The sequence below is a fragment of the Taurulus bubalis genome (genome assembly GCF_910589615.1).
Source record: "Taurulus bubalis genome assembly, chromosome: 1".
NCBI classification, from domain to species: Eukaryota; Metazoa; Chordata; class Actinopteri; order Perciformes; family Cottidae; genus Taurulus; species Taurulus bubalis.
In genome coordinates this window covers 15815553-15840503 of record NC_136589.1, presented here as the reverse complement: position 1 = coordinate 15840503, position 24951 = coordinate 15815553, and the positions used below count along the sequence as shown (strand labels likewise).

General features: G+C 42.5%; 1 protein-coding gene across 1 annotated transcript; it reads right to left on the bottom strand.

Moving 5' to 3' along the window:
• Nucleotides 1–12985: 12985 nt before the first annotated feature.
• On the bottom strand, nucleotides 12986–23746 carry keap1a (kelch-like ECH-associated protein 1a; the record flags this gene model as incomplete). Its single annotated transcript, XM_079224766.1, has 11 exons — nucleotides 12986–13688; nucleotides 14535–14711; nucleotides 15133–15338; nucleotides 18006–18202; nucleotides 18287–18416; nucleotides 19248–19354; nucleotides 19438–19584; nucleotides 20232–20324; nucleotides 22197–22353; nucleotides 22448–22647; nucleotides 23537–23746. The coding sequence occupies 11 exons, from the start codon at nucleotides 23744–23746 to the stop codon at nucleotides 13510–13512; spliced, it is 1803 nt and encodes a 600-aa protein (XP_079080892.1). The 3' UTR covers nucleotides 12986–13509.
• Between the last annotated feature and the right edge of the window lie 1205 nt (nucleotides 23747–24951).

Here is a 24951-nt window from a genome sequence, read left to right as displayed (position 1 = left end):
TCATATTTTTTATAGCTCTAAACATTAGCCTCAGAGTCGTATAGCTGATTAAAAAGATTCCGTCCTTGACGAAAGAAAATGGACCCCAAAAGCTGAAAGAGAACCAATTTAAAACTGGTGACTATTTTATCAAGTTTGCACCTTTCTTACCACCTGATGGTTTAACTTTTGCAGTTTTCGTTGAGTCTCCTGGCTCTGATCTGTCTTTTTGATAGCAGCTGTTAAAAAGTGTTGATGAACCCAATGTGTGCTACCTGCCGAGCACCAAACCAACAAAGTTAGCGACTGGAAGGAGATCAGAGTGAAGGATTTAGCTGCCAAGGAGCCGGATGTTTGGTTTCCCTCTGGAGTTGGAGGAGGAGAGTGAAGTTTTGGGCTCAGATTAGTCAGGTGGACCGAAACACAACCCAAGTGATCATGCAGTGCAGCAACTAAGTCCACGCAGGGACTCGAACCTATAGGAGACTGCTACTAGGGTTGAATTATTTTACCTTACTTTTGTTACGTAATATACATCTACTATATACATTTACTATGTAAATTATGGGACAGACAGATTATTTTAAAACAGTTATATTAACCCAAACCACAATCTTTTTCTGAAACCTAATGAAGACATTTTGTTCACGAGGTGTGGAGCAAAAAGAAGTGAGAATCCGACTCTCACTTTCACTAAACGGCATAGTTATCACGCGACGACAGGCGCATGTTAGTGACGTCGGTCTGTCTGCAGCGGTGAAACTACAATGTTGTAGTCCCTCTCGGACCACAATAAAGTGCATCTTAAATACTTCGTCCATGTGTTCTTACAGTGTTGCGTCATGCAGACGACATAAACAACCCGGTTCATAGTATTACTTTATTAACGAGGTTGGAATAGAAATGAAAGAAGGAATATGAAAGTGAAACCAAGGTATTTTTCACAGAGTACAAAGCTACTAAACTGTCTCTTCAGTTTCAAACATGCTGAATTAAATACGTTCTCACACTAACAATGTCTCATATTCCTTTATGTTGTTATGGTTTATATGCAGAATCTGATCATAAGAATATGCAGACAACAGTTGATGAAACATCACACAACTCGTGTTGACTTGATAGTGTTTTATTGTAATATGACAAAATAGTTGATTAAAAAGATGATAATCAGAAACATGACTCAGACTGAAGCGCTCGTCCAGTTTAACACTTTCATTAAAGCTTCTGTAAATGAAGTAAAATAAGATCAAAGAATGAGGGCTAAAGCTGCAGTTCAACACCAGAGAGAATATCAAATACAGAAGTTTGATCACTTTACAGCAGTTTTCAGCAACAGCAATGTAACATTCATAGTTTACCAGCCGGTTTAACAGATTATTGAAAGTATTTCAAAGTTATGCTAATGATTATTTACATGACCTGCGTTTGTCAGTCATGATCGTTTGTTCTCGTGAATGGTCGAATGATACGTCACTTCAAATGTTGCCGCCGCAAGGAATTGTGGGTCGGCATTATCTCCTTTCCTTTTGCAAAGGCAGGTCCGGTGTTTCCTATGCTAAAGGAGGTAAGTTAGGAAGCATTGAAGCTCCTTTCCTTTGCGTTTGGACAATTCGAACGGCACTTATCATGGCGGCCAATTAGGTACTTCCGGGTCATTTCACTCAGTTAGGAAGGTTCCTAACCAAAAAGGACTATTCGACCGCAGCCCCAAAGTCAGTAGTCGAGTTGCATTGTGAGTTATGTTGGCATGTGTGGCATATATATATATATATATATATATATATATATATATATATATATATATATCTATATATATATTGTTATTTATACATATATTTACATATATATAGAAATATATATAAAAATATTATAAATAATATAATACTATTTATATATGTATATAAATATATACTTTTTTTTACTGTCCATTGTGATTCTGACAAGGTTAGAGAAAGACAATGCTCAATCGGAGGAATAAAGTTTTTTCATTGATGAAGTTAAATATCAAGCAAAAAATCTAAATGGCAAAATAACGATAAAAAAAAAGAGTGATTGTGAAGAAACTGAGAACAGGGAGCTCACCAAACTAACAATGTAAAGAAAAACTAGTTAAAGCCAACCAAGAAAAGAGTGAAGTGTGTTTTATTATTGTTGATCGCCCTCAGCTGTGTTTTATAGAAATAGTGTTTCTGTCTATTTACACTGTTTTGAACATTGATTGCATCTGCAGCACTGTTGTTTTCCTGCTGCAGACAGTGTGCATTGAGCAAACCCCTGATTCAGATCCCCATCAGGCACCAGGAGCGCACCAACGCTCCGTCTCGTGGGTTCAACACCCAAAACCGGTCTCAGCACCGGGAATGAACCGAACGACGTGACGAGTAGCTAACGGGCAGAGCAGGAGCTTCCACATGAGCTATTGTCTTGGGCGAAGAGGTTGGTCTGCAGGTTTAGATACATGTGTTGTTGACTGTCTCGCCCCTCGGCTAAAACTACAGGGCCTCCTCTCCCCCTGTGCAGGGCCCCTCAACCCCTCTCTCTCTCTTTCTCTTATTCTCAGCCATTCACTCTATCCTCCCAGTCGATCCTCTGCTCTCTCGCTCTCTCTCTTCTCGCTCTCATTCGCTTTCCCTGCTTGTCCGCACACTCACACACGTACGCACACACGTACGCACACACACACACACATACGCACACACACATACACATATACACACACCTTCCATCCTTTTGCCTTTAGTCACTGCCCATATCTTTCTCCTTTCTCTCTTCACCCCGCTCCTTATTTTCCTTCCCCCTCCGCCTTCCTTACACCCCTCCCTCCCCCAAACCTCCATCTTTCTCAAACAGAGCATGTACTCAGCCACGCACACGCACACACGCACGCACACACACACACACACACACACACACACACACACACACACACACACTGGTGCTTTACGTCCCTAAGGAGTTGTTCTTAACTCGCTGACTGAGGCACACTTTGTGTGTGTGTGCATTTCCGTGTGTGTTTGTGTGTGTGCGTGCGTGCACATGCGTGTTAATGCGGACCGTGCATGGGGGTTGGGGGTTAGCATGTTTTTGTGTGTCTGTGCTGCTGACTCCACACATGATCCCCATTAGAGGCTGGCGGGAGCAGACACACACACACACACACACACACACACCCCCACTTTCATCCACACACAAATTCATGCATGCACTCATATACATACGGACAGACACTCATAGACATGCACTCATGTACGCACACACACGTCCATGCAGGTATACGTGCATCGCACACTCACACGTGTGAGTCTGTGAGGCCTGATCTAATTTCCCCCCGAGGCGTCTACACCGACACGGGCCGCTGCTGGAACGAGTTTCTGAACCCAATTTTTTAACATTTTGTCGAAAAGAAGAAATACAACTGGTTCCCCCGACGTTAGAACCAACCATGTTTCGGACACTTAAATCTGCTTTTCTAGCGCCGCAACCCTTAAGGAATCGAGTGTAGGGTGATGTCATCACCATGTAAAAACTAACATCATTCCTAGGCAACCACAAGTGTCCTAGGAAACCAGATGTGCCACAAAGCAAGAAAGAGAGTTTTGAGGCTCGGTTTGGTAAAAAAAAAAAGGCATTCTTGAGAAGGCTGATAAGTTTACAAAGACATGCAAAGCTGACAAAATGTGGAAGCTTCTCCGGATCGATGGAATAAATCATTCACAAAGACGAGTGGCCACAGAAATAACAATGGAGGGAATTTCTATATTTGCTCAATTCTAGGGGTCAAAGACGAGCAGATAAAGCGACTGAGGAGCGTAATGTAGCGGCAGCCATGTTTGAGTCAACGTGTTCTTCAAGTCACAATACAACCAGAGAAGTCATACAAGTCCAACAAGTCTCGTCCCTGATTGCACTCGAATGGTTGACATGTGGCAATAGCTGGAATGAAGAGTCATGTTTTGGGGCGAGGGTCAGGGTCAGGTTTAGGGTTTAGGGTTTAAAGTCTGCCCAATCAGGGTATCACAATGTAATATACTGCAGAAAAAAGTGATGCCTTATCAGTGTGTGTGTGTGTGTGTGGGGGGGGAATTGCTTCACGATTATGTTTGCATTTTGTACACCGGCTGCAATGTGTAATTCTTCACATGACACGTTAGCAGCAGCTAGCTAGCCACTTCCGGCTAACGGGCACTTTGGCAGTGAGGAAAGATATAGTTATAGTATTATAAAGACGTTATAGCAGTGGTGGGCCGCCAGGGCCTGCTAAGCCTTCTCTGCTGGCCTAAACAGAGTCACAACGTTATAGCTATTTTATAATTTTCACAAATACACTACATGCATTACAATAATTTTTCCCTATTAGCTCATTTTCTCATTGCACAGCTCCTGTCTTCTACTTTTGCGCTGCCTTCAGCCAGCAGCACTACTTTCAGTGCAGCTGGTTTTAAGAGAGTTTCATCCAATCAAATGTTTCTCTATGGGAGCAAAGCAGTTTAAGCAGGCCTTTGCAGATTAAAGTATACAGGGAGCAGACGTTGTGGTTGATTGTCATGGACTTCAACAAATCAGATCTTTAGTTTGACAAGCTGGGTGTATTCTTTGACGTGCAGTGCCTGCGAAATGGCGTGGACGTATGATTGGTCAGTGGCCCAGCGTGACCATTAACATGCGATGTGATTGGTCAGCGTGCCAACGTGACTTCTGTCAACGAAAGAAGGAGAAGAAGAAGAAGAAGAAAAAGCTAGAAGCTAGAAGCTAGAATCTCAGGCTGAAGCCTGAGAAACGGACTTGCTGGTGGATTTACTGATGACGCCTTTCGCACAGAGGGTTACAGAGGGTTATGGCTATCTGGTGAGTGAAATGCTGGTTATGTTACTGGTTTTACATCTGCAGTCTTAAATCGAAAATACTTTAATTTAACGCCTTGTTGGTAAAACAACACAATTTAAAATGTTATGATCACATTTATTTAACACAGCAGTGTAACACACAATTGGTTGTTTTCAAATCATTGCATGACATTACTGGTTTAAAAAAGTAAAATCCCAACTAGATAAAACCACCAGTCATTGGATTAAATCCTATGACAATATATAAGGCTGATTGCCTTCTTTTAATGTCAGAAATACTTCTCATTATTTTGAATCCATGTCACGTGAAGAAAAACAACACAAACGTGAGTTGTATCCAGGTCACAACTAACTGCACACAGACGCAAACTCAACATGCAATCTGTTGGATCACCTTATCAGGAAACACGACCAAAGGGCCTGAACGAGGGCGATAACGCCTTGACGCCTCAACACCTGCTGAGCTAACGGAGGTTTGTGATCGGAGATGCAGGTTGACGTTAAGAGACCTGTGAGAGGAATGCTGGCCGTGTCAATAGAACCACTGTCTTAATAATAATAACAGAATCATGCCATCCATTACCAAGCATTTAGGTAAAGACTTCTGCTGCCAAAGCCAGTAGAAATTCATAGTAATTTACGCTACAAGCTATCGCTTTATTGAGTAAAGTCGTCGCTTTACGATTTAAAACCTTTTGGGCCCTAATATTTATACCCTAGTATTTCGCTTTTAATTTGTGCTGTGTGCCATCTCCTTTACTCTTAACCAGTGACATATACAGTGGTATTAACACATCTTAACAATATATCACAAGTGTTACTGTTCATTTTGATACCAATATTATTAAAATAGAAATTGTGGTTGCAGATATACACCTTTTTTAGTTTGGATATGCAACTTTACCCAATTAAAGGAAAATGTGATCCGTTTATAAAGGGTGTTAATGTTATAATCTGTAAGATCTCTCTCTCTCTCTCTCTCTCTCTCTCTCTCTCTCTCTCTCTCTATATATATATATAAATAGTAGTTGTCATTGTTAGTGGTGGAGTCTACCATCTTGGCAGAAACGTGGTCCACGCAGATGCTACAAGCTGTGTATGATACATTTCCGACGGCGTTGCATTCTTCAGTGCGTCATCGGAAAAATGGTCAGGCAACGCAAGCATGATCAGCAATCAGCAATCGGCAATCGGAGCGTTGCCGCTATAAGGACGAAACAAAAAGAGGGAGTTGAACCCTTTCCATTTGGGCTGACCCCTTTGAGAAAGATCGAGCTGAACATTTGGGTTTCGGTACATGTTTGTAGTTTCATAAAGTGTTGTTATATTTACAGTCTTTATACTTGATTGTCTCTACTTGAAGTTTTCATATACGTGCCCTTGAGCAAAGACATATTCAGCACAATAGAAAATTAGCTGGTGCAGAACAGGCGAGTGGAACCTTAAATGAAAAACATGCATGACCGTGCAAACTGGCATAGCAGCGAATATGTCATGTATTTTAGTTTTTTAATATGCACCACAACATTTTAACTCAACTTGAACATAACCCACGGTCAAATTCATTCACTGGAGCCTGCATTTTTTTTTTTCAGGCCACAAAGTAACAAACACACATCAGTGTCTGAAACAAATGAAGTGGGAAGACAAAGGAGTCAGATTAGTGGAGCATGTCGCTTCCTGTGTGCCAAAGACACTGTTGTCCTGCTGGCTGAGCAGCACAACGTTATTACTTCCTTAAACACTCATTTTACGGCCTCTCAGCTTCATTGGGTCGTAAAGAGTGGACAGTAACAGGGAGGGATGGAGGGGCGGAGACAGAGCAGGTCATGTGATCAACACCAGGCTATTATCATCAATATACTGTTATCGTCATTACTTTTGAAAACTTGTGCTCATTTATCACAACAACACATATCCCTCCGTCCCGACATGTGTGGAAGTGAAAAAAAAGATGGATTATTTAAATCTGTTTCATTGTTACCACATTTTGTTTCATTGGTACCAAACCTAAGAAGATTATCAGAATCAGCTTTATTGGCCATGTGTGTGTACACATACATGGAATTGGACTTCGGTTACACTTTGCTCTCTTCGTACCTGTGTACATATTATATACCAAATAAACAAGATACATATAAAAAAGACAGTAAAGACAACAGAGTAGAACACAGAAACTAGAACCAGCATTAACATTTAACCAATATAAATATACAGTATATTGAATAATATATATATATATATATTATAGAGGTTATGAATATCATGTGGGGTCACAAAAAGATCAATAACAACTACTGAATTCACAACAATATATTGCTAAGCACAAACATTAAACGTGTTCTTTATTAGGTTTCAGAAAAGTGAGTCTTAATCCTTGTTATTGTATGCTAACCCATGTGTTTCACATATTTAATAATGAAGTCTGTCTTTTGGCTTTGAATCAGGAACAAAATTATGAATAAAACGTGTTATTTATACAGGACATTAGGCAGCTTTATACTTAAGTACACTGATTTACATTCAGTTGGGTATACCAACATATTTTCGTGGCATGAGACAGATCAGTGTCTTGCAACAACTGGAGCACAAACATATTGACCTGGTTAATTGGTGCCGACACATTGCAAGAAGTATGGGAGTGACACACACACACACACACACGCACACTGCGTCCCGGGGAAACCATAACAGGAGCGCACACACGACAACATAGATAAGATGGCAGACTAAACATAAACACTCTGCAGGTATATACATCCAGAGCCGAGGAATCTTTCCACTGCGGCAGCGCGACAAAGTTGCTAACAGCTGATGTTGATCCTGAAACTATACAAAACACACTCATTTGCAGACTAACTGGCTAAAAGTCTCACTGCTAACATATTTCCATATACTGTACGCAGTAACGCAACAGTAGCAGTAAAAACAAAGGCAGCATGAGAGATAATCAGTCTTAAGTCCTCATCTAAACTACACCCAATCTGGCCAATGCCTGCTGGCCCTGGGGGATTGTGCTGGAGTTTTAATCCACTTAAAAGCAGAGGACCTCTGCTGCTGTTTCCAAGGGGCTTGACCCATGCTGCATGCGCACACACGTGCACGGAAACAGGCACACGCATGCAGCACCGCTGTACTGTACGCACGGATACAGCCGCTCCTCACAAACACGTTTAAAAACACACACATATATAATGTATTAAAGGTGAACGCACGAATGGATGCACTCCACATGCACGTTGATCTAAAAGGCGGTCTGAGACGTATTGATCGTGAAATTTATAATAACCCGGTTCAGTTGCCAAGTACGGTCAGATCTTTGGATTTATCGCCTTTATCGCAGGGCCAGAATGAAAACTCTAATTTAAAGCTATATATATATATATATATATATATATATATATATATATATATATATATATATATATATATATATATATATACGTATATATATATATATATATATATACGTATATATATATATATATATATATATATATATATATATATATATATATATATATATATATATATATATATATATACATATATATATACGAGGGCGGCTGATGGATGGCCGAGGCACAACCCAACGTTGACTGGATTTATTGAAGAGGGGTCAACTGTGATTCCACCATTGTTCAACTCCACTTTCTACTGTAGGTCTGCGTGTGTGTGTGTGTGTGTGTGTGTGTGTGTGTGTGTGTGTGTGTGTGTGTGTGTGTGTGTGTGTGTGTGTGTGTGTGTGTGTGTATAAGGGACATCTAACCTCTCAACCTTTAATATTGCAATCATTTAAAAAGGAATTTGCTGCTCAACTGCAAAAAATATGAACAAAACACACAACATTGTTCATATTAATGTGTTGAAAATTAACTGTGGCCATATAAGGTTTTTTTGTTCAGCAACATAACATGCTTTTGGTCATGTTTAAATGCTTTATTTTGTGCCACGGACACAATGTCATATTTTTTTCTCTCTTCTTGCACCAACGTTTGTCGTTATCTAATTTGAAATGTACTAATTCCTTATTCTTGCGGAGGGAGGGCGAACCACTGACTTGAACAGCTGCTTCATGACCCAAAAAACTGTCAGTCTTTCCCTGGAATAAATTGTGGAATATACCATCTTCGGGTACAGGGGGGACCTTGAAACGTGCAATTTCCGAGAAAGCGGCTGTCGCGATCCATCGCGCGTGTTTCGGCGGCATCGCGCATCACATCCCGAGATTTCAGAGGTAAACTCTTTAACGTGGGTTATTTTAAGTGTGGGAATGGACACGCATGAGGAACCACCGGAGCCACGCTCCCCCGCGGTTCGGCGCCGCGCTTCTGGAGGACCCATAGTAGAATCAATTCAGCGAGAGGGGAGCTTGAAACCGTGCGCTCACGCTTTCCTCCGAGTCCGAGAGAAACACAGTCGAAGTGAACACACAGACCGGTCGGCCGCGCTGCGTGCTCACTACGGGCAGCCTCCGATCAGCGGCGGAAAACAACAGCAGCCTCTGCATACAATTACAATGATACATTACGAAGCACCATGCAAGGCTCTCAGGGAGCCTGCATCCCACTGCAGGCCGAGGATGGAGTGATATATATATATATATATATATATATATATATATATATATATATATATATATATATATATATACTATGCAAGTATAAGGTCACTGTGAACTCACTTCAGAGTAGCCCACAGATCGAAGCATTAAAACAAATGTCCCCACTATATTACATGTTTAATGTTACACATAACATCATTTTATTGTGTCATGCCTCTTGCAGATGTTAACCTTCATCAGGCTAAAAAAAAAGCGACTCATAATAGGATGTTCAAGATCAGGGTAGAGTGAGCTTCAGCAGTTGCGCGCGCACACGTGTGTGTGTGTGTGTGTGTGTGTGTGTATTTGCCATGTTCAAAATGGAACTTTACCATTTTTAATTAATCTATCATACGAAACATATAGAATATAACAGATACGTGAGTAAGTCACTCAGGATCAATAGTCTGAACTCAGGCCGTTGTCAGATAACTGTTTGTCCAACTGCTTCTGGAACTTATGCAACTGGCCGAGTCGCCTACATATTATGGTCTGCTTCCCACTCATTCTGCTCACAAACATTCCCCCGTCTGTCTTCTGCTGCTCGTCACTGATCGGCTCCACTGCATCAGCTGGACGTGCCTTGCTCAGGGGCATCTGTTGACAGAGAGGAGGGCCAGGACAGTCATGCACACACTCTGAACTGAGACAGACAGACAGACAGACAGACAGACACACACACACACACACACACACACACACACACACACACACACACACACACACACACACACACACACACGTAACAGTTAATCCAGGGCAGCAACAGCTCTGAGGGTGAAATAAAAAACAACAACTCTTGAAGGCGTTGGCCATAACCCACATCGGCTCGGCGGCAAGCGGCAAACACTGTGTCAGTGAAACTACCGCACGTGAATGAGAAAGTTAAGGCCAGTATATTTCCTGGTACAATAAAGGTAGAACGTGTGTTTCGCATGTTGGCCGCAGAGCACTATTTAGGGTCAGATTAGAGAGTGCCGTCTACCCCTTTAACCTCCATCGTGATGCAACATCTGGGAGACGTGATGTGAAGTTCCATGACGCTCACGTGACTGACGTGTACAGTATTTGCATGCATGCACAGCACCTCGCATGTATCCTCATCTGGATGTGTTTGCGCGCGCCTCGCCGAGGGCTGGTGCCTCCACGCCACCAGTCCTGCGCACCAATGTCACCTTCATGGATGGCTCCATCGCAGGAGCATCCTCCAGAATGTAACAGATTAGCTTTGCAGGCAGGGATGTTGATAAGGTCATCACTTCCCAAGGTCACACATACACAAGCCCAGCTATAAGGTCCACTGGCGCTAAAGCCCACCCTCCCCCCACACCTTTTCAGATCCTCTAGAGGCTCAACTCTACCTCCCACCTGCATGCAGATCTGAATGAGGCAGAATAGGCCATATCCAACAGGATAAGCCTCATTGTAATATTCAGGCTGCTTCGGCCTCTTCAGGATTCCTTCCCCCTGCGAAGACTTGAGGAAGACTGGACATCTCCGACATATATATATATATATATATGTATATATATATATATATATATATATATATATATATATATATATATATATACATTTCATATTCAAAAAGAGCACTTGCTGAGTTCCTCTAGCTTGTTCAGGTCTCAGGCCCAAAGTTAGTCTCAGGCCCAAAGTTAGTCTCTGCCGGTCTGCTGGTGCGACTGTCAAACACAATGCAGCAGGGTTGCAGTCAAGACCACCAAGACTAAGACTAAGAGACGAGATACAGACTTTGAGGGGTTGAGTCCAAGTCAAGACCAAGACCAAATTAAGACCAAAACAAAGAGACGAGAGACGAGATCAAGACTTTTAGGGGTTGAATCCAAGTCAAGACCAAGACCAAGATTAAGACCAAGACAAAGACCAATAGACGAGAGATGAGATCAAGACTTTGAGGGGTTGAGTCTAAGTCAAGACCAAGACTAGACCAGTATGGGTACCACACTGACGATAAAATGTGGAACATGCAAACCATTTTCATTTTTATTCACCTCTTATAGTTCCATATACCAAATGTGTGTATGTATAAGTGTACTATGAGAAATATCTTGCTAAAACAATAAAAAAGACAATGCACAGGCAATCGGAGGTTCCTCCCGCAGTCATGATCTTCAAATAAAATCCGGACTCCGCTTTGTCTGAGGCCGAGACGCGAGTATGAAGGCAGTCAGATCCAAGTCCTTCAAAGAGGGGCCTGAACCAAGACCCGGTCGAGTACTATAACACTGCCATGGACCAAAGTAACGACTTCGTTATTAAAGTTCTTATAGACGGCATCTCTGCTGCTCCATCTCCTCCGACAGTTCCTCTCGGGGTAGTGCAACTGCTCTGCATTAGTGCGGCGGCCGTGCAATTGGTGGACTTGTTGACATGTGCAGCAGCTACATCTGCACGCGTGCGTGTGCTCATTTTCCTCCACTGATTCGCTACGGAAGGCAAACCTTCCTGCTGCACAGAGCCTCATCTCTTCCTGTAGTCCTCTCCCCTCACGAGACAATGAAAGCATTGAGGCGACTTTGTTTCCACAGCCTGTGAGTAAGAGACAGCAAGCTTTGTTTTGCGCGCGCGCACACACACACACACGCACACACACACACACACACACACACACACGTACGTGTGCATGTGTGCGTGATGCCAACGTCATGCGTTGGCCATGTGAGTCACTTGCTCTTGCGCGAGGCTCTAAGTAGTGAGTAAGAGCCCTCTGGTCTGCTCGGCCTTCGCGGGGCCCCGAACACACAACCACATGCTCCTGCCGCTTTATGCTCCTCTGCCTCCTCTTCATCAGCCGCTCCTCGCCCAACAGGTTGCTCCGTCAACAGTGAACGCTCACAATGCACTCGCACGTCAAAGAGTTTTAGAAATTGGAGATGGATTCAAATGGAGACAAACATGTGACCACGAGCATCTGCTGTCCTTCCGGGGAAGCAACAACAGACACAGTACATGACATTATTTTCTTTTTTTGTTTTTTGTTTTGCTTCTCCTTCATTCTTCACAAATCTCAACATGCATGTGAATAATTGCTCTGTCCAGAGCTTCTTCCTCGTCGGCCTGCTGGGATAATTGCAGGTGACCCATGGAGGGGGAGGAGAGCAGCAGAGAGAGAGAAGGCCTCGCTTGATGACACCACTGTTGTGTAGCACCTTCTGTCTTTCATCTAGACTGCTGGAAGCACGACTGCTCATTATTGTCTTTGAGACACATGTTCTTCATCACTGAATCCCACATGTGCATCAGTTAATATGGTAATGCATCATTGTTAGCCGTTATTCTATTGCTTTGTTATTTTTAAATCTGGGAGTTCCTTGAGGGCCCTTTTACATGAAAAAGATAAATAAAAATGTTTTAGGTTTCAGCTGTTTCTGGACTAATCCCACCACCTAGTGGTGGTGCACGTGCTAGTACATTTTGGGGTCTGCATGTGTGTGAGGATGTATCCCTATAAATGAGATCACAAGAAGTCAATTAAAAACACATTTGTCTGTACTGACCTCAGTGCATTTGTGAATTGCAAACGATGAAAAGGTGGAACTACACACAAGAATAACTTTACTTTCACAAAATAAAATAAAATCAATGCACACAAAATGGCAGTTTTTGGGGTGAAAACTACATTGGCACAAAATAAAAAGAAAACAAATAAGAAAAGTGCTCATTCAGACAGAGACAGAGGTAGAGATTCAACACGGCAGAAATCAGGACACTGAAGGTCATTAGCTACAAATATAAAGTAACTCTAAAAGGGAGGGATAACACTACTTAATCAAACGGTACCAGTATTTCATTTGATATCTATTTGAAAATATCCGTAGCACCGTGTTCATGGTGAGGTCACCGTGATGCTCCCAGTTCTTTACGAGTGACTTGTCCCCGTAGCAGATGTAGAGATTTTCTTCGCCTGCAGGCCTCCACGGGGGGCGATGCGACTGAGGTCCGTGAGTGCGAAGGTGTGCGAGGAGTTTTCATCTTGTGATGTTTTTCACTTAACCCTTGAAAAGCAGCACCACTTCTCCACACTTGAAAAACTTCAACCGGACTCTTCCTCGCCGCTCGTCCTCATGTGACCCCGTCCTCGTCCTCTTCTTGCTCCGGCAGACTGCCGGGACAGGGTTCCATGGTCACTGCGACGCCCATGCCGCTGCGCCCCACGGGCATGTCGGTGACGCGCGTCCACTCGTTCTTCTCCGGGCAGAAACATTCCACGCTGGACAGGAAGCCGAGCTGGTTGAAGCCTCCTGGAGGAGCCACAGAGGAAGAGCATGTTCAATGGAGCTGGTGAGGAGCCAATTAGAGAGCTGCTCAATTATTCTGTCTTGAAGCAATTTATTTATTTATCTATAAATGTATTAATGACTTTTTTATGAAAGGCACACTTTTTGATTTTAATTGATTTTATTGACTGAGGTTTGGCATTGCTCATCTGTTTACTCTTAACATTTGATCCTCGCTTTACTCTATTTAATTAAATAACACTCAGCCATTGAGGCTTATTGAGTCTCCTGACCCGACTGTCTACTAATTAATCAGAATTATCTATTTACTTTACAAGTCTTATTGCTTCTACATGCTTACACTTCTTCTTGGGCTCACCAGCATCAGACTCATGAAACATACCACGAGACATTAAAGGTTTTTCTAGTATTGACTGATTACCAAATTCACTTATTTTAACTCGTACAGCTTAAGTGTTTGTGGCGGGGACTGCACACATGAAACTGTTCATGTACTAAAGTAGTAATTGCACACACAATGCAGCAATCAATAGTAATCAGTACATAAATAAAAAATAAAAAAGTAACAACATTCACAAAATAAATAATTCTGAAAAAAATTAATTGTGAAAGAAATATGATACATTATTACAATAAAATCAGAAAAATAAATATATAAAATCAGAAAAATAAATAAGTATGTATGACAAATAAATATGATTAAAAATAAATAATTAAAAAGCTGTGAACGAGCCTAACAAAGTGAAACACTGTGACTTTATTAGTATACATTTAAGATCATTGATCATGCTTTTTTCTTTTCTTCCTACCACTTCCCCAAACATTAATAATTTGATTATTGTGACTGACCGAAGACAAAGACGCGTCCATGGTGGACTGCGACCCCGTGTGCACTGCGGCAGGACTGCATGGAGGCCCTGGGCTCCCATTGGTTCCTGGTTGTGTTGTAACGCTCCACAGAGGACAGCTGGCTACGCCCATCATACCCTCCTATCGCATACAGGTGAGCGTTCACACACACCAAACCTATGAAGACAGACAGAGAGTCAGATGATAAGATCAATACATGCATACATACATACATACGCGTTTGATAAATATGCAGGTGGAACCAGCAGTCGGTTAGCTTAGCTTAGCATGAAAACGGAAAAACTTTTAGTTTACAAATAAGCTGATACACGTTCTTGCTGAAAGTGAGATGAGAGGATTGACACCACAATCATATCTGTCTGAAAATATGAAGATGCAGTAAGGAGACGTAAGCTTAGCTTAGCATAGTTTAGCATAAAGACAGGAGCCGGGGGTACAGTAAATAGCTAGCTTTCCTTGTTCTGCAGGTAACAGCACCTGCTTACCAGCATATCTACAGCTCACTAATCAATAACACACTTTTACACACACACACACACACACACACACACACACACACACACACACACACACACACCCAGTCCACTGCGTATGGTGCTCATGGGCGCCAGCTGCTGCCAGGTGTTGGTGTCCGGCTGGTACTTCTCAGCGGTGTTCCAGCGGTTCTGCCCGTCGTACCCGCCCACCACGTACAGAACCCCCCCGCACGCCGCCACGCCGGCACCCAAACGAGCCACCGACATTGGGCAAACAAAGGACCAGCGATTAGACTCCGGATCCCACCTACAAAACAAACAGCAGTTCAGCGGTGCATGCAGCAAGTGTGATAATCTGTTGACAGTCTCTAATGGCGTTACATATTAATCAATTACAGTACAATGTTTAAATAAGTGTGCCGGAGCTGCAGAGCGTGGTGGTGCCGGTGGCTGCGTGGAGCAACCGCCTCAATCTACACGAGCCAGTCAACTTTAAGTGGATTAGGTTTAGCTGGCGACCATGTTTGGCAACTATTGACAAGCTTTATTTGAAGCCAACGAGGTTGTAACGCCACCGAGAGCAGCGAGAGAGCAGAAAGTGCACGGGATTCTGTCGTCCAACAGATGTCTCTGAAGACTCAAATGGTCTTAAAAAAAGTGTTTAAAAAGGTCAAATTAAGCTCATCTTCCTCCATACACGTCATATCTTAATGAACACATTTAAAAAAGAAATAGCTTGAAAAAGATGAATTACACACACACGCACACGCATTTAGAAAAGAATAGCTCAAAATAGCTTTTTTCCAAATAGGCTTCTTGGCTTTCTTGCTGAGCGTCAGAGGAGAAGATTGATACCACACTCACATCTGTCTGTTTAATAGAGCCAGGAGACGGTTAGCTTAGCTTAGCATTAAGACTGGATGGAGGCAGAAACAGCTAGCATGGCTCTGTCCAAAGGGGGAAAACAAATCTGCACCTCTAAACTAAGCTTTTTAAAATGTATATATATATATATATATATATATATATATATATATATATATATATATATATATATATATATATATAGATATATATATATATATATCTATATATATATATATATATATATATATATATATATATATATATATATATATATATAAATAAGATGTTGGTCAGTGCATTCTTCTTTTACCTTAGGACAGACAGTCTTTGATCTTTAAGCGAAGCTTAACTAACCACCCCTGAGCTGTACAGCGTCATATATGATGATGGTGACATTAATCCTCTTATCGAACTTACAGCAAGAAAGAAAATAACACAACCCCCCAATTTTTTTTGACTATTCCTTTAACTAATGCTGGAAAACGCACAATACGAGTTACAACAACAACAACAACAACAACAACAACAACAACAAAAGGGCTGAGTCACGGAGGCCGGTTGGACTGCGTGTTAATGATTCCATGAGTTCTCGGCACTGGATGTTCTCCAGCTTTGAACTGCTGATAGGAGGGCGGCTGGCGTGACATCACCTGCCCTCAGACATTGAGAGGGCAGGTGATGTCACGCAAGTCACTTCTTGAGTCAATGTGCTGAAACTGAGCCTGAAATTACTACGATTTCAAATGTTAAACGACAATAAAGCGTAATCTCAGGAGGGGCAGCTACCTGTTGGATCTCTTTTACGCGTCGCCCGGATTCATTTGGGACCCGTCCTCGAGAGCGGAGTCTTTTTCTGCCAGCCGTTGTTACTGTAAATGCTCTAATCTCCTGTGATGCACTTTCAATTGTTTTTTTTTCATCAGCTTTCATTATATTTAGCAAAACTCTCGTGAGAAGACTTGCAAGTGGCGTCTGATGAGTTCGAATAACTCTCTTGTGGCCAACATCTTTTAGAAATATATACCCTTCATTCTGAAAAGAAAAAGAGGGGATTGAGGTTACGTTATCAAAAGAATCATCATAATTTGGCCTGACAGGACTTTTTTGTTGTTGTATTAATTGATTGAAACTGATTTATACCAGCGTTAAAACTCCTCCCTGCAGAAATGTAAAGCTCCTCGACCACATCGACATTCCTGCGCTGTATGTCTCGACATGTTCTGAAGGAACCCGTTTCGTAATTAGGCTGAGAGGAAAACCTGCGAACTTCTCGACTGCTCTTTAGGTTGAATGGCAGCTCCGCACTCACACTGAGGTAAATGCACTCCATCTGCGCTCAATACATTCATAAAACAAGATGTCATTAAACATCAAATTACAGCTCCAATGCCGGAGTTAACCCACTAGGACCCACGGTGACACAGGTGTTACACTTTTTGAAATGTTCTGGAAAGTTCCTTTTACAGCTTTATCCTTGATTTTAACTCATGAAGTCCCTAAGTGACACATACTGAACATCTTGGTGGGTCATGTGAGAGGTCATGTGATGTTGTGTTCCCATAACAACATTTCCAAGATGTCTGCTCCAGGTTGTGACAGATCTGAAGGAAGTGCTAAATTTAAAAAAAGCTTGTTTTTGTTGTTAAAGGTAAGATTCACCTGTGTAGCCCTCACCCTAACCCCTAATCCTATTTATTGTTTGAATTGTGTTTAGAGGTTGTACATGGGGATTATATATTATTGTAGCCCTGATTTTTATGTTTAATTTGATACCTAACATGTTTTGTTTTTTTGGGGGGGGATTTATACCATGTTTTTTTTCTTGATTTGTACCTTGTGACCTGATATAAAAGGGACCCTAGGGCTCAAAGAGTTAAGAATAATAATGCTTACATAACATGTCCTTTGAACCTGCTGTGAGCACATTTCTTGAAGAAACTGATATCAAACAAATCAGATCAAAATCGTCACATCGGGAATTTAACCTGAAAAAAATTTCCCGAAAAAATGCACAGTGCTCAGTTAATTTGGCTGATTCAATGATATCTAGCTATCATATTTTATGTTCTTCAATCCAAAGCATTTTAAAACAAAAATCCTGCCTCACCTCTCCACCGTATTGTGGTGCGTGGAGCCCTGCGAGCCTCCGGCGGCGTAGATGCAGCCGTCCACCACGCCCACGCCGACTCGGTTCCTGGGGATGCTGAGGGAGGCCCGCTGGCTCCACTGGTTGGTCATCGGGTTGTAGCAGCACAGGGCGCCGGACTCCATGTTGTTCTGAAGTGACAGGTTCCGGCCTCCCACCTGAGCGGAGATTACGGAGAAGAAAAGTGAGAAAAAGAAGGAAAGTATTTCTCATATCACATTTATAGTGATGTTTCAGCTCACAGTGTAAAGGAGGCCAAACAGCGCACAGGCCCCTAGACCGCTGCAAGCAGCCCCCATGTCCGCCAGCTTCAGCCACACGTTCCTCCTGGGGTCGTACGCCTCCATCGAGTCCACTGAATGCTCCTGGTACCTGAGCAGAGACACTATGAGTTCACTCTAAATGCGCTCTGGATTTGAGATGAATTCTTTACAAAAGGTACACATCAGTACACAGTAGAAAAGAGCAATGACTTTGACTTAATATGCTGACATATGCATGTATATGTATGTATGCATGGTGCGGTTTGGCGTGCCAGTCAAAAACACGTTGCAAACCTTGTTTAAATGAACGTTTTAATGGCAGTTTTAAGCTCATAGCGTGGGTTAAAAACCCACCTGTGGTTTATGGAGGTGGAACCTACGGTTACATATGGGCAATAATTCAGTGTGATGATTTATCGTCCTCCAATGGAATCATATTGTGATTAAATCATACATTGAGATATCATGACACACGATTACATTGTCCAAATTGATCATTCTCTCTGCACTGAAGCTAAATTAAAATGAGAAAATACTCACTACTTTTCATTTGTAAAGTACTTAATTCCCACAAGAGTGTACAACACCATGTATATATATATATATATATATATATATATATATATATATATATATATATATATATATATATATATAAATATTTATATTTCGGTATCATTGTGATGGAGGATTTTGGCCTTATGGCCTAGCCATAACGGGAAGGGCTGACAAAAACAAGAGGTTGCTTACGTAACCTCCTAACAGCCACTAGGTGGCAGACTGAGACACTTTCTGGATCCATGTTTTGCATCTAACATGAATAAACAACAACATTTGCATTTAACCCATCCATAGCAATGTAGGAGCAGTGGGATGCTGTCAAGCGCCCGGGGTGCCACTGTCATACAGTAAATTATGAAATATGATTTGAGATAAGTACCCGCCAGCTACGTAGATGAGCTGTGTTCCACGGTTGGGTGCAGGAGGCAGCTTCCTCAAAGTCATGTCCTGGAAGATTTTAGACAGGAAGTCCTTACAGGAGTTGGCCTGGAGATAAAAAGAGTAGTAAGGAGCATTGAAAATAATTTGTCAAAAAGAAAAGGACCACATGTAGCGAGGCGGTGGCTCACCTTGCTGAGGATGGGGCAGGACAGCAGCTGGTTCTTTAGGAACTTGGGCGGCAGCGCGTAGATGTGGACCGCGTTCAATAGAGCGTGCAGGTACTGGGCCCGGCCCTCCATGTCCCAGCGGACCCAGTCCGTACAGGCCTTGTACACCTGAAGGGAATTTATTTACTCACATCAGTGTGTGGTTTGTTACGGACATCTAGCTTCACTCTGGTCAAAACCTGGACCAATAGCATCTGTGCTATGTTGGACCTTTTTCTTTTACAAACTAAATTCACAATTGGAATGTCACTTACTGGATGTTTCTGTTGGTCTCAACAACAGAAACATCCACAATCAAACCATCTTGCTATATATACAATATACACATTGATGGACGAAGAGCAAAACCTCCTATCTGAAAAATGCTCTTTTTGGAGATAACAAAAAAAGAAGTTGTTTTCTTGCAGAATGCTATTTGTTAAGGATACCCAATACATAATACAAAAATACAAACAAAATACACAAGTGCAGCTAGGAGGTTTTCGGTTTCCCCACACTTTTCCTAGATCATTTTGCAGAAAGGAGATTTTGCACTTTGACCATTGATATATATACACACATACACATATATACATATATATATATATATATATATATATATATATATATATATATATATATATATATACACACACACACACACATACATACACACACAAACAAAATAACTGAAGAAAAGATAAACAAAGATAAGAATTGAGTTGAAAACAGGGTTTCAGACATATATACATGTATGTTCCTGACATGCCACCCACCTCAGACTCACAGAGCACCTTGAGACTGTCCTGGCTGATGAGCTCCAGCAGCTGGCAGTGAGTGAGGCTGAAGAACTCGTCTTCTTTAATCACCTGCGACAGAGAGACACAAGAGATTCGGTCAGGTAACGGCCTCCAACGACGTCGTCTGCTTTCACGTTGCATTTTCTCAAAATACTATTCAGTGGCGTTAGAGTCAGAAAGTAGAGACAATACGCAGGGGGAGCATTCACACAAAGGTCGCTGCCATAATTTAAACCAGTGATTGTCAACCACTGTGCCGCGGCACACCAGTGTGCCGTGACAGATCTACAGGTGTGCCGTGAGAAAATTTCCAATTTCACTTAATTGGTCCAAAATAGCTGCCGCAAAAAAATGTCCATTGTTGAGCGTCTGAGCCTGCAATATAGTGGCTGGCCTAGTAGTTTCCTATAGAACAGGTCTGCACCTTGTTCTGCTATTAAACAAACTAAACGGCCGTATGTTATTGATTGTACACGACAGCTTGTAATTTCTGGTTCGCGTCTACAACTCTTTCCGCCCCGATGCGATGCACACAGGAGAGCACACAGTGGACAGAGAGAGCGGCGAAAAATATTTCGCGTGCTTTTCACAATGGGATTTGCTGCTTTAAGCTATCACTATTTTAAGCGATGAGCTCTCATGTTTAAAGCCCAACAGTTAAGGTATTTGTAGGTCAAGACAAACATCCAACAGGCTGCAGCCTGGCGCTCCATCAATGACGTTTCTGAGGCTCTGGAAATATTCTTCCAAAAGCCCGAAAAACACACTCAAGTGACAAAGCCTGCTCACTTTGTGGTCATCATTAAAATAAATGAACACTATGTTTCCTTTAAGTCAGTATTTATCAAACTGGGGAGTATTACAGGTGGGGCGCAAGAGGAAATGCTGATTTTACCGTACGCCGTTAATAGGTCACATGCGCATGTACGACTCGCCGATTCTTGTCATTTCGCCAAAAGTTGATCTTTATGAGATCTCCGTGAGGTTGTCTTTTCTGATGTTGCGTCGCTCAACATGGAGCATGAACTGAGAACGGCTGTATCAAATCTACCTCGTTTTAAAAAGAGTTGTAGAGGAAAGCAGCTCACTGCAGCCACTATTAATGGTACAACGTTATGCTCACACATCTGCACTCATTCTGTTTTGCAAAAAAAATAGCTTGTTGTTTTCCACAATAAGCTATTTAGTTGTAACTAAATATTAGTTATTTTTTGCACAGATATAACTTTATTTTAATTTTTGTAACAAAGTGATAACACATTTGTTTTTGTCTGATGGAGCAATCTGGTTTAATTGAAAGTGATTTCAATGTTCTATTATTTTTTTTTTTTTTTTATTGTAGAAAATGTGCCGCGGCTCAAAAAAGGTTGAAAAACACTGATTTAAACTAGCGTCATGGTTGTGTGTTGCAGTTTACATCCATGTCTGTCCAAAGTGTCGTCACTTCATCATTTCATCCGATGAGGCATTTGTGTGAATTTGTCATAATTAGCACATGGATTCTTGAGTTATGGCCTTTGACCACCAAATTCTGATCGGTTCGGCCTCGAGTGAAAAAGGACGTTTGTGCCACATTTGAAGAAATTCCAGGCGCTCCTGAGAAATGGGGTTCATGAGAATGGACCGGACGGACAACCGGCGACAGGGAAAGAGAGAACATGTGTCCAATGTTCTGGCAGAAAGGAACCACAAAGTGCAACAACAAAGGGCCCCTTTGTAGCGACTGACCAGGTGAGAAGACAGCTGGAGAAACTACACCAAGGCAAAGCTGAGGGACCTGATGGCATCAGCCCCAGGATCCTAAAGACTGTTCTGTCTCCCTTCTCTCTCTGAGAAGTTCTGGGAGAGGGCGTGGACATGGTGGAGGAGTACAGGTACCTGCGTGTCTCCATCGACAACCGACTGAACTGTGTGTGTGTGTGTCCTGGAGGTCCAGCTCACCTCATTGAAGTGTGTGTTGACGTACTCTCGACTTCGCTGGTGGAGCTCCGTGCAGCCGATCTCCTCGGCGAAGCGGGCGATGCCGATGACGTTGGCGGGCTCCAGGTGCTTTATGAGGAAGTCGCAGCACGCCTTGGCCACGTCCTCCATCTGATATCTGAGGGAGGAGAGAGTAAAGGGAGCTCATGACGTCCTGTGTGGTCTCCACTTGCGTTTAACTGCGTTAAAAAGATGAAGAAATGGATGTTTACCTCATGGCGGCCAAAAGGACGTGCAGCACACAGTTCTCCCCCACTGTGATGTGGGAGGTGTAGGCGAAGTCGATAAGTCTCCCCAACACCTGGGGGCAGACGTCCCACAGGGTGACCTCTGAGGCGCGGCACTCTTTGAAGCTGCTGGTGAACATGGCTCTGAAGTAGGGACTGCAGGATGCCAGCACCACCCTGTGCACCTGAAAAACCACAAAGCACGGGTCTGGTTACACAGAAACGCTTTCAATCCTCACGGATCCGGAGACAGGAAGTGACTTTTGAGGGCGATGTCTGGCCGTTAGGGAAGAATCTGTTAAGTTTTGGTCAGTGGTCGTCAATCTCAAATCATCAAGCTTCTGCACAGTGGAGGCAACACATGGGGGAATACTAACGCTTGGTCAGTGGCCCTCAGATCTTCCACATCCATGGGGCTCATAGAGCAAGCTTTCTTGGGAAGAGAAATAACTCTGGATACGGCTATTTTAAAACTTGATGATTTAAAGAAGGGTATCAATGTGTTGGTACTGGGAAGTTGATTTACCTAAAAAAAAGAAAAGTCTCTTTTTACCCAATATAAATAAGTCTATGGGAAACAATCTTTTTATCTTGGAGGTGTTGGACCCGGAAGCTGTAATTCCACCGTTCTCCTCCTGGGGGCTTTTTACTAGAGCTGTGATGGTCTGAATTTACAAAGCTGTTCTATTATTTGCCTTTACCCATTTAATCCACATTACTGATGATTATTTATCAAAACATCATCGTGTAAACACTTTGTGAAAGCAATATTTAACCCTACTCCATGGTCATCGTCCAAAATGTTGTGATATTTGATTTGATAGATTTTGACCAGGCCTTGTTTAGTAACAGTGACAATGGGAAACCTTTTATTATTTGGATTTGACTTGCCACAGCATATAGAGTTACCACAATACAATGTATTGCTGTATTCACTTGTATGTTTGACTTTCCCTGCAGTTAGTCAGTGTCAGGGCTCCATTATAGTGTTTTGTGTGTTTATAAATGTGGAATTTTGACAGAAACGGAATAAAATGCGCACACAAACGGCATTGAACTCAGAAGGCGCCTCACCTTGAAGTCCACCGTGCGCTCCTTGTGGGTGACGTGCAGCACCAGGTCACACAGCATCTCCTGCCGTCTGAACTCTTCCATGACCTCCAGCGCTCTGGAGGCGTGGGTCTCCACTGCGTAGTCCAGGTACCCCAACCCGTGCATCGAAGGAACCACGATAGCCGAGAAATCAGAGTCGCAAGTGGGACGTTTCCTTCTTGAGCAATGCATTCTGGGAGAGGAGTACTCCATTTAAAAAAAAAAAAAGTGATTACTTGTCTTACAGTTCAGAGTTTTCAGTTCTTATCCCATTGGACTCAGACGTTCAACAGATGAAATTCCTTTGTCTCTGTAAAGGCTCCATAGTTCCTTCATTTTTTGCCTCAAATTTAACACAAAAAGTCTATTCAGTAAGGAGACGTTTCCAAAGAAATTAGGGCCGTGAAGAGCACAATGGTACGATCCATGACTGGTGATTCTGGCCACAGTCAGCCGGTGCAGCAAGCGGTCCTCAGGAGAATCCAGTTGCCTCATAAAATACGTTCGGCTCCAGCTGGGAAACAAACTGGCAGCCTGACGGTGAACCTCGCTCGTCCACGGATCCGGGCTCCGACATGACGGATCAGACAGTTTCTGAAAAGCACTTGTCAGACCACGATCATTAAATCGCCGTCGGTCCAGATTTGACAGGTTTCAGGGCTTTGAAAGTGATTCATTTTGACGTTTCAGAGTCCTCTGCAATTTGTTGTCCAATAGGAACAGAAAAAAGAGAAGTGGTAGGCAACTGTGTGTAACTGCACAATTGGATGTGTCCTGGCAGGGAGTTCTCTAACACCGTCTGTTGCAATGTTTATCCTGCAAAACACACACACATACAAAACAGATTCAGTTCAGAGAGATGAGAGACTTTTAGTGGTTTTATAAACAGCCAATGGAATCAAAATCTCACGTGAATGTGACGCGTGTCCTCCGTGCATGAACGTGTGTGTGTGTGTGTGTGCCTCACACGCCTCACACTCTCAAGGTTTCACTTCCCTGCAGCTGAAACAGAAAAGCAAATTCTGTTGATTGTCAGCAGGATTACAGAAAAACTACTGGCCGGATTGTTCATGAAACTTTGTAGAAGGTGTCGCATGGACCGAGGAAGATCCTGATCCGAACCATGGGCAGACATACTTTTTAGATAACATTGGAGAAACCAGCAAGAGAAAGCTAGATTTTAGAAATGATCCAACTTGAAAAGCCATTTTCCAATGAAAGAAGCAGTACAAGCTCCAAATCTAGAACATTGCCAAGCCGTCCCATATTACGGGCATAGCCCCGGTATATTACGGGCACATTACAAGCACATCACAGGCACATTACGGGCATATTACAGACATATCACGGGCACATTACGGGCATATTACAGACATATCACGGGCACATTACGGGCA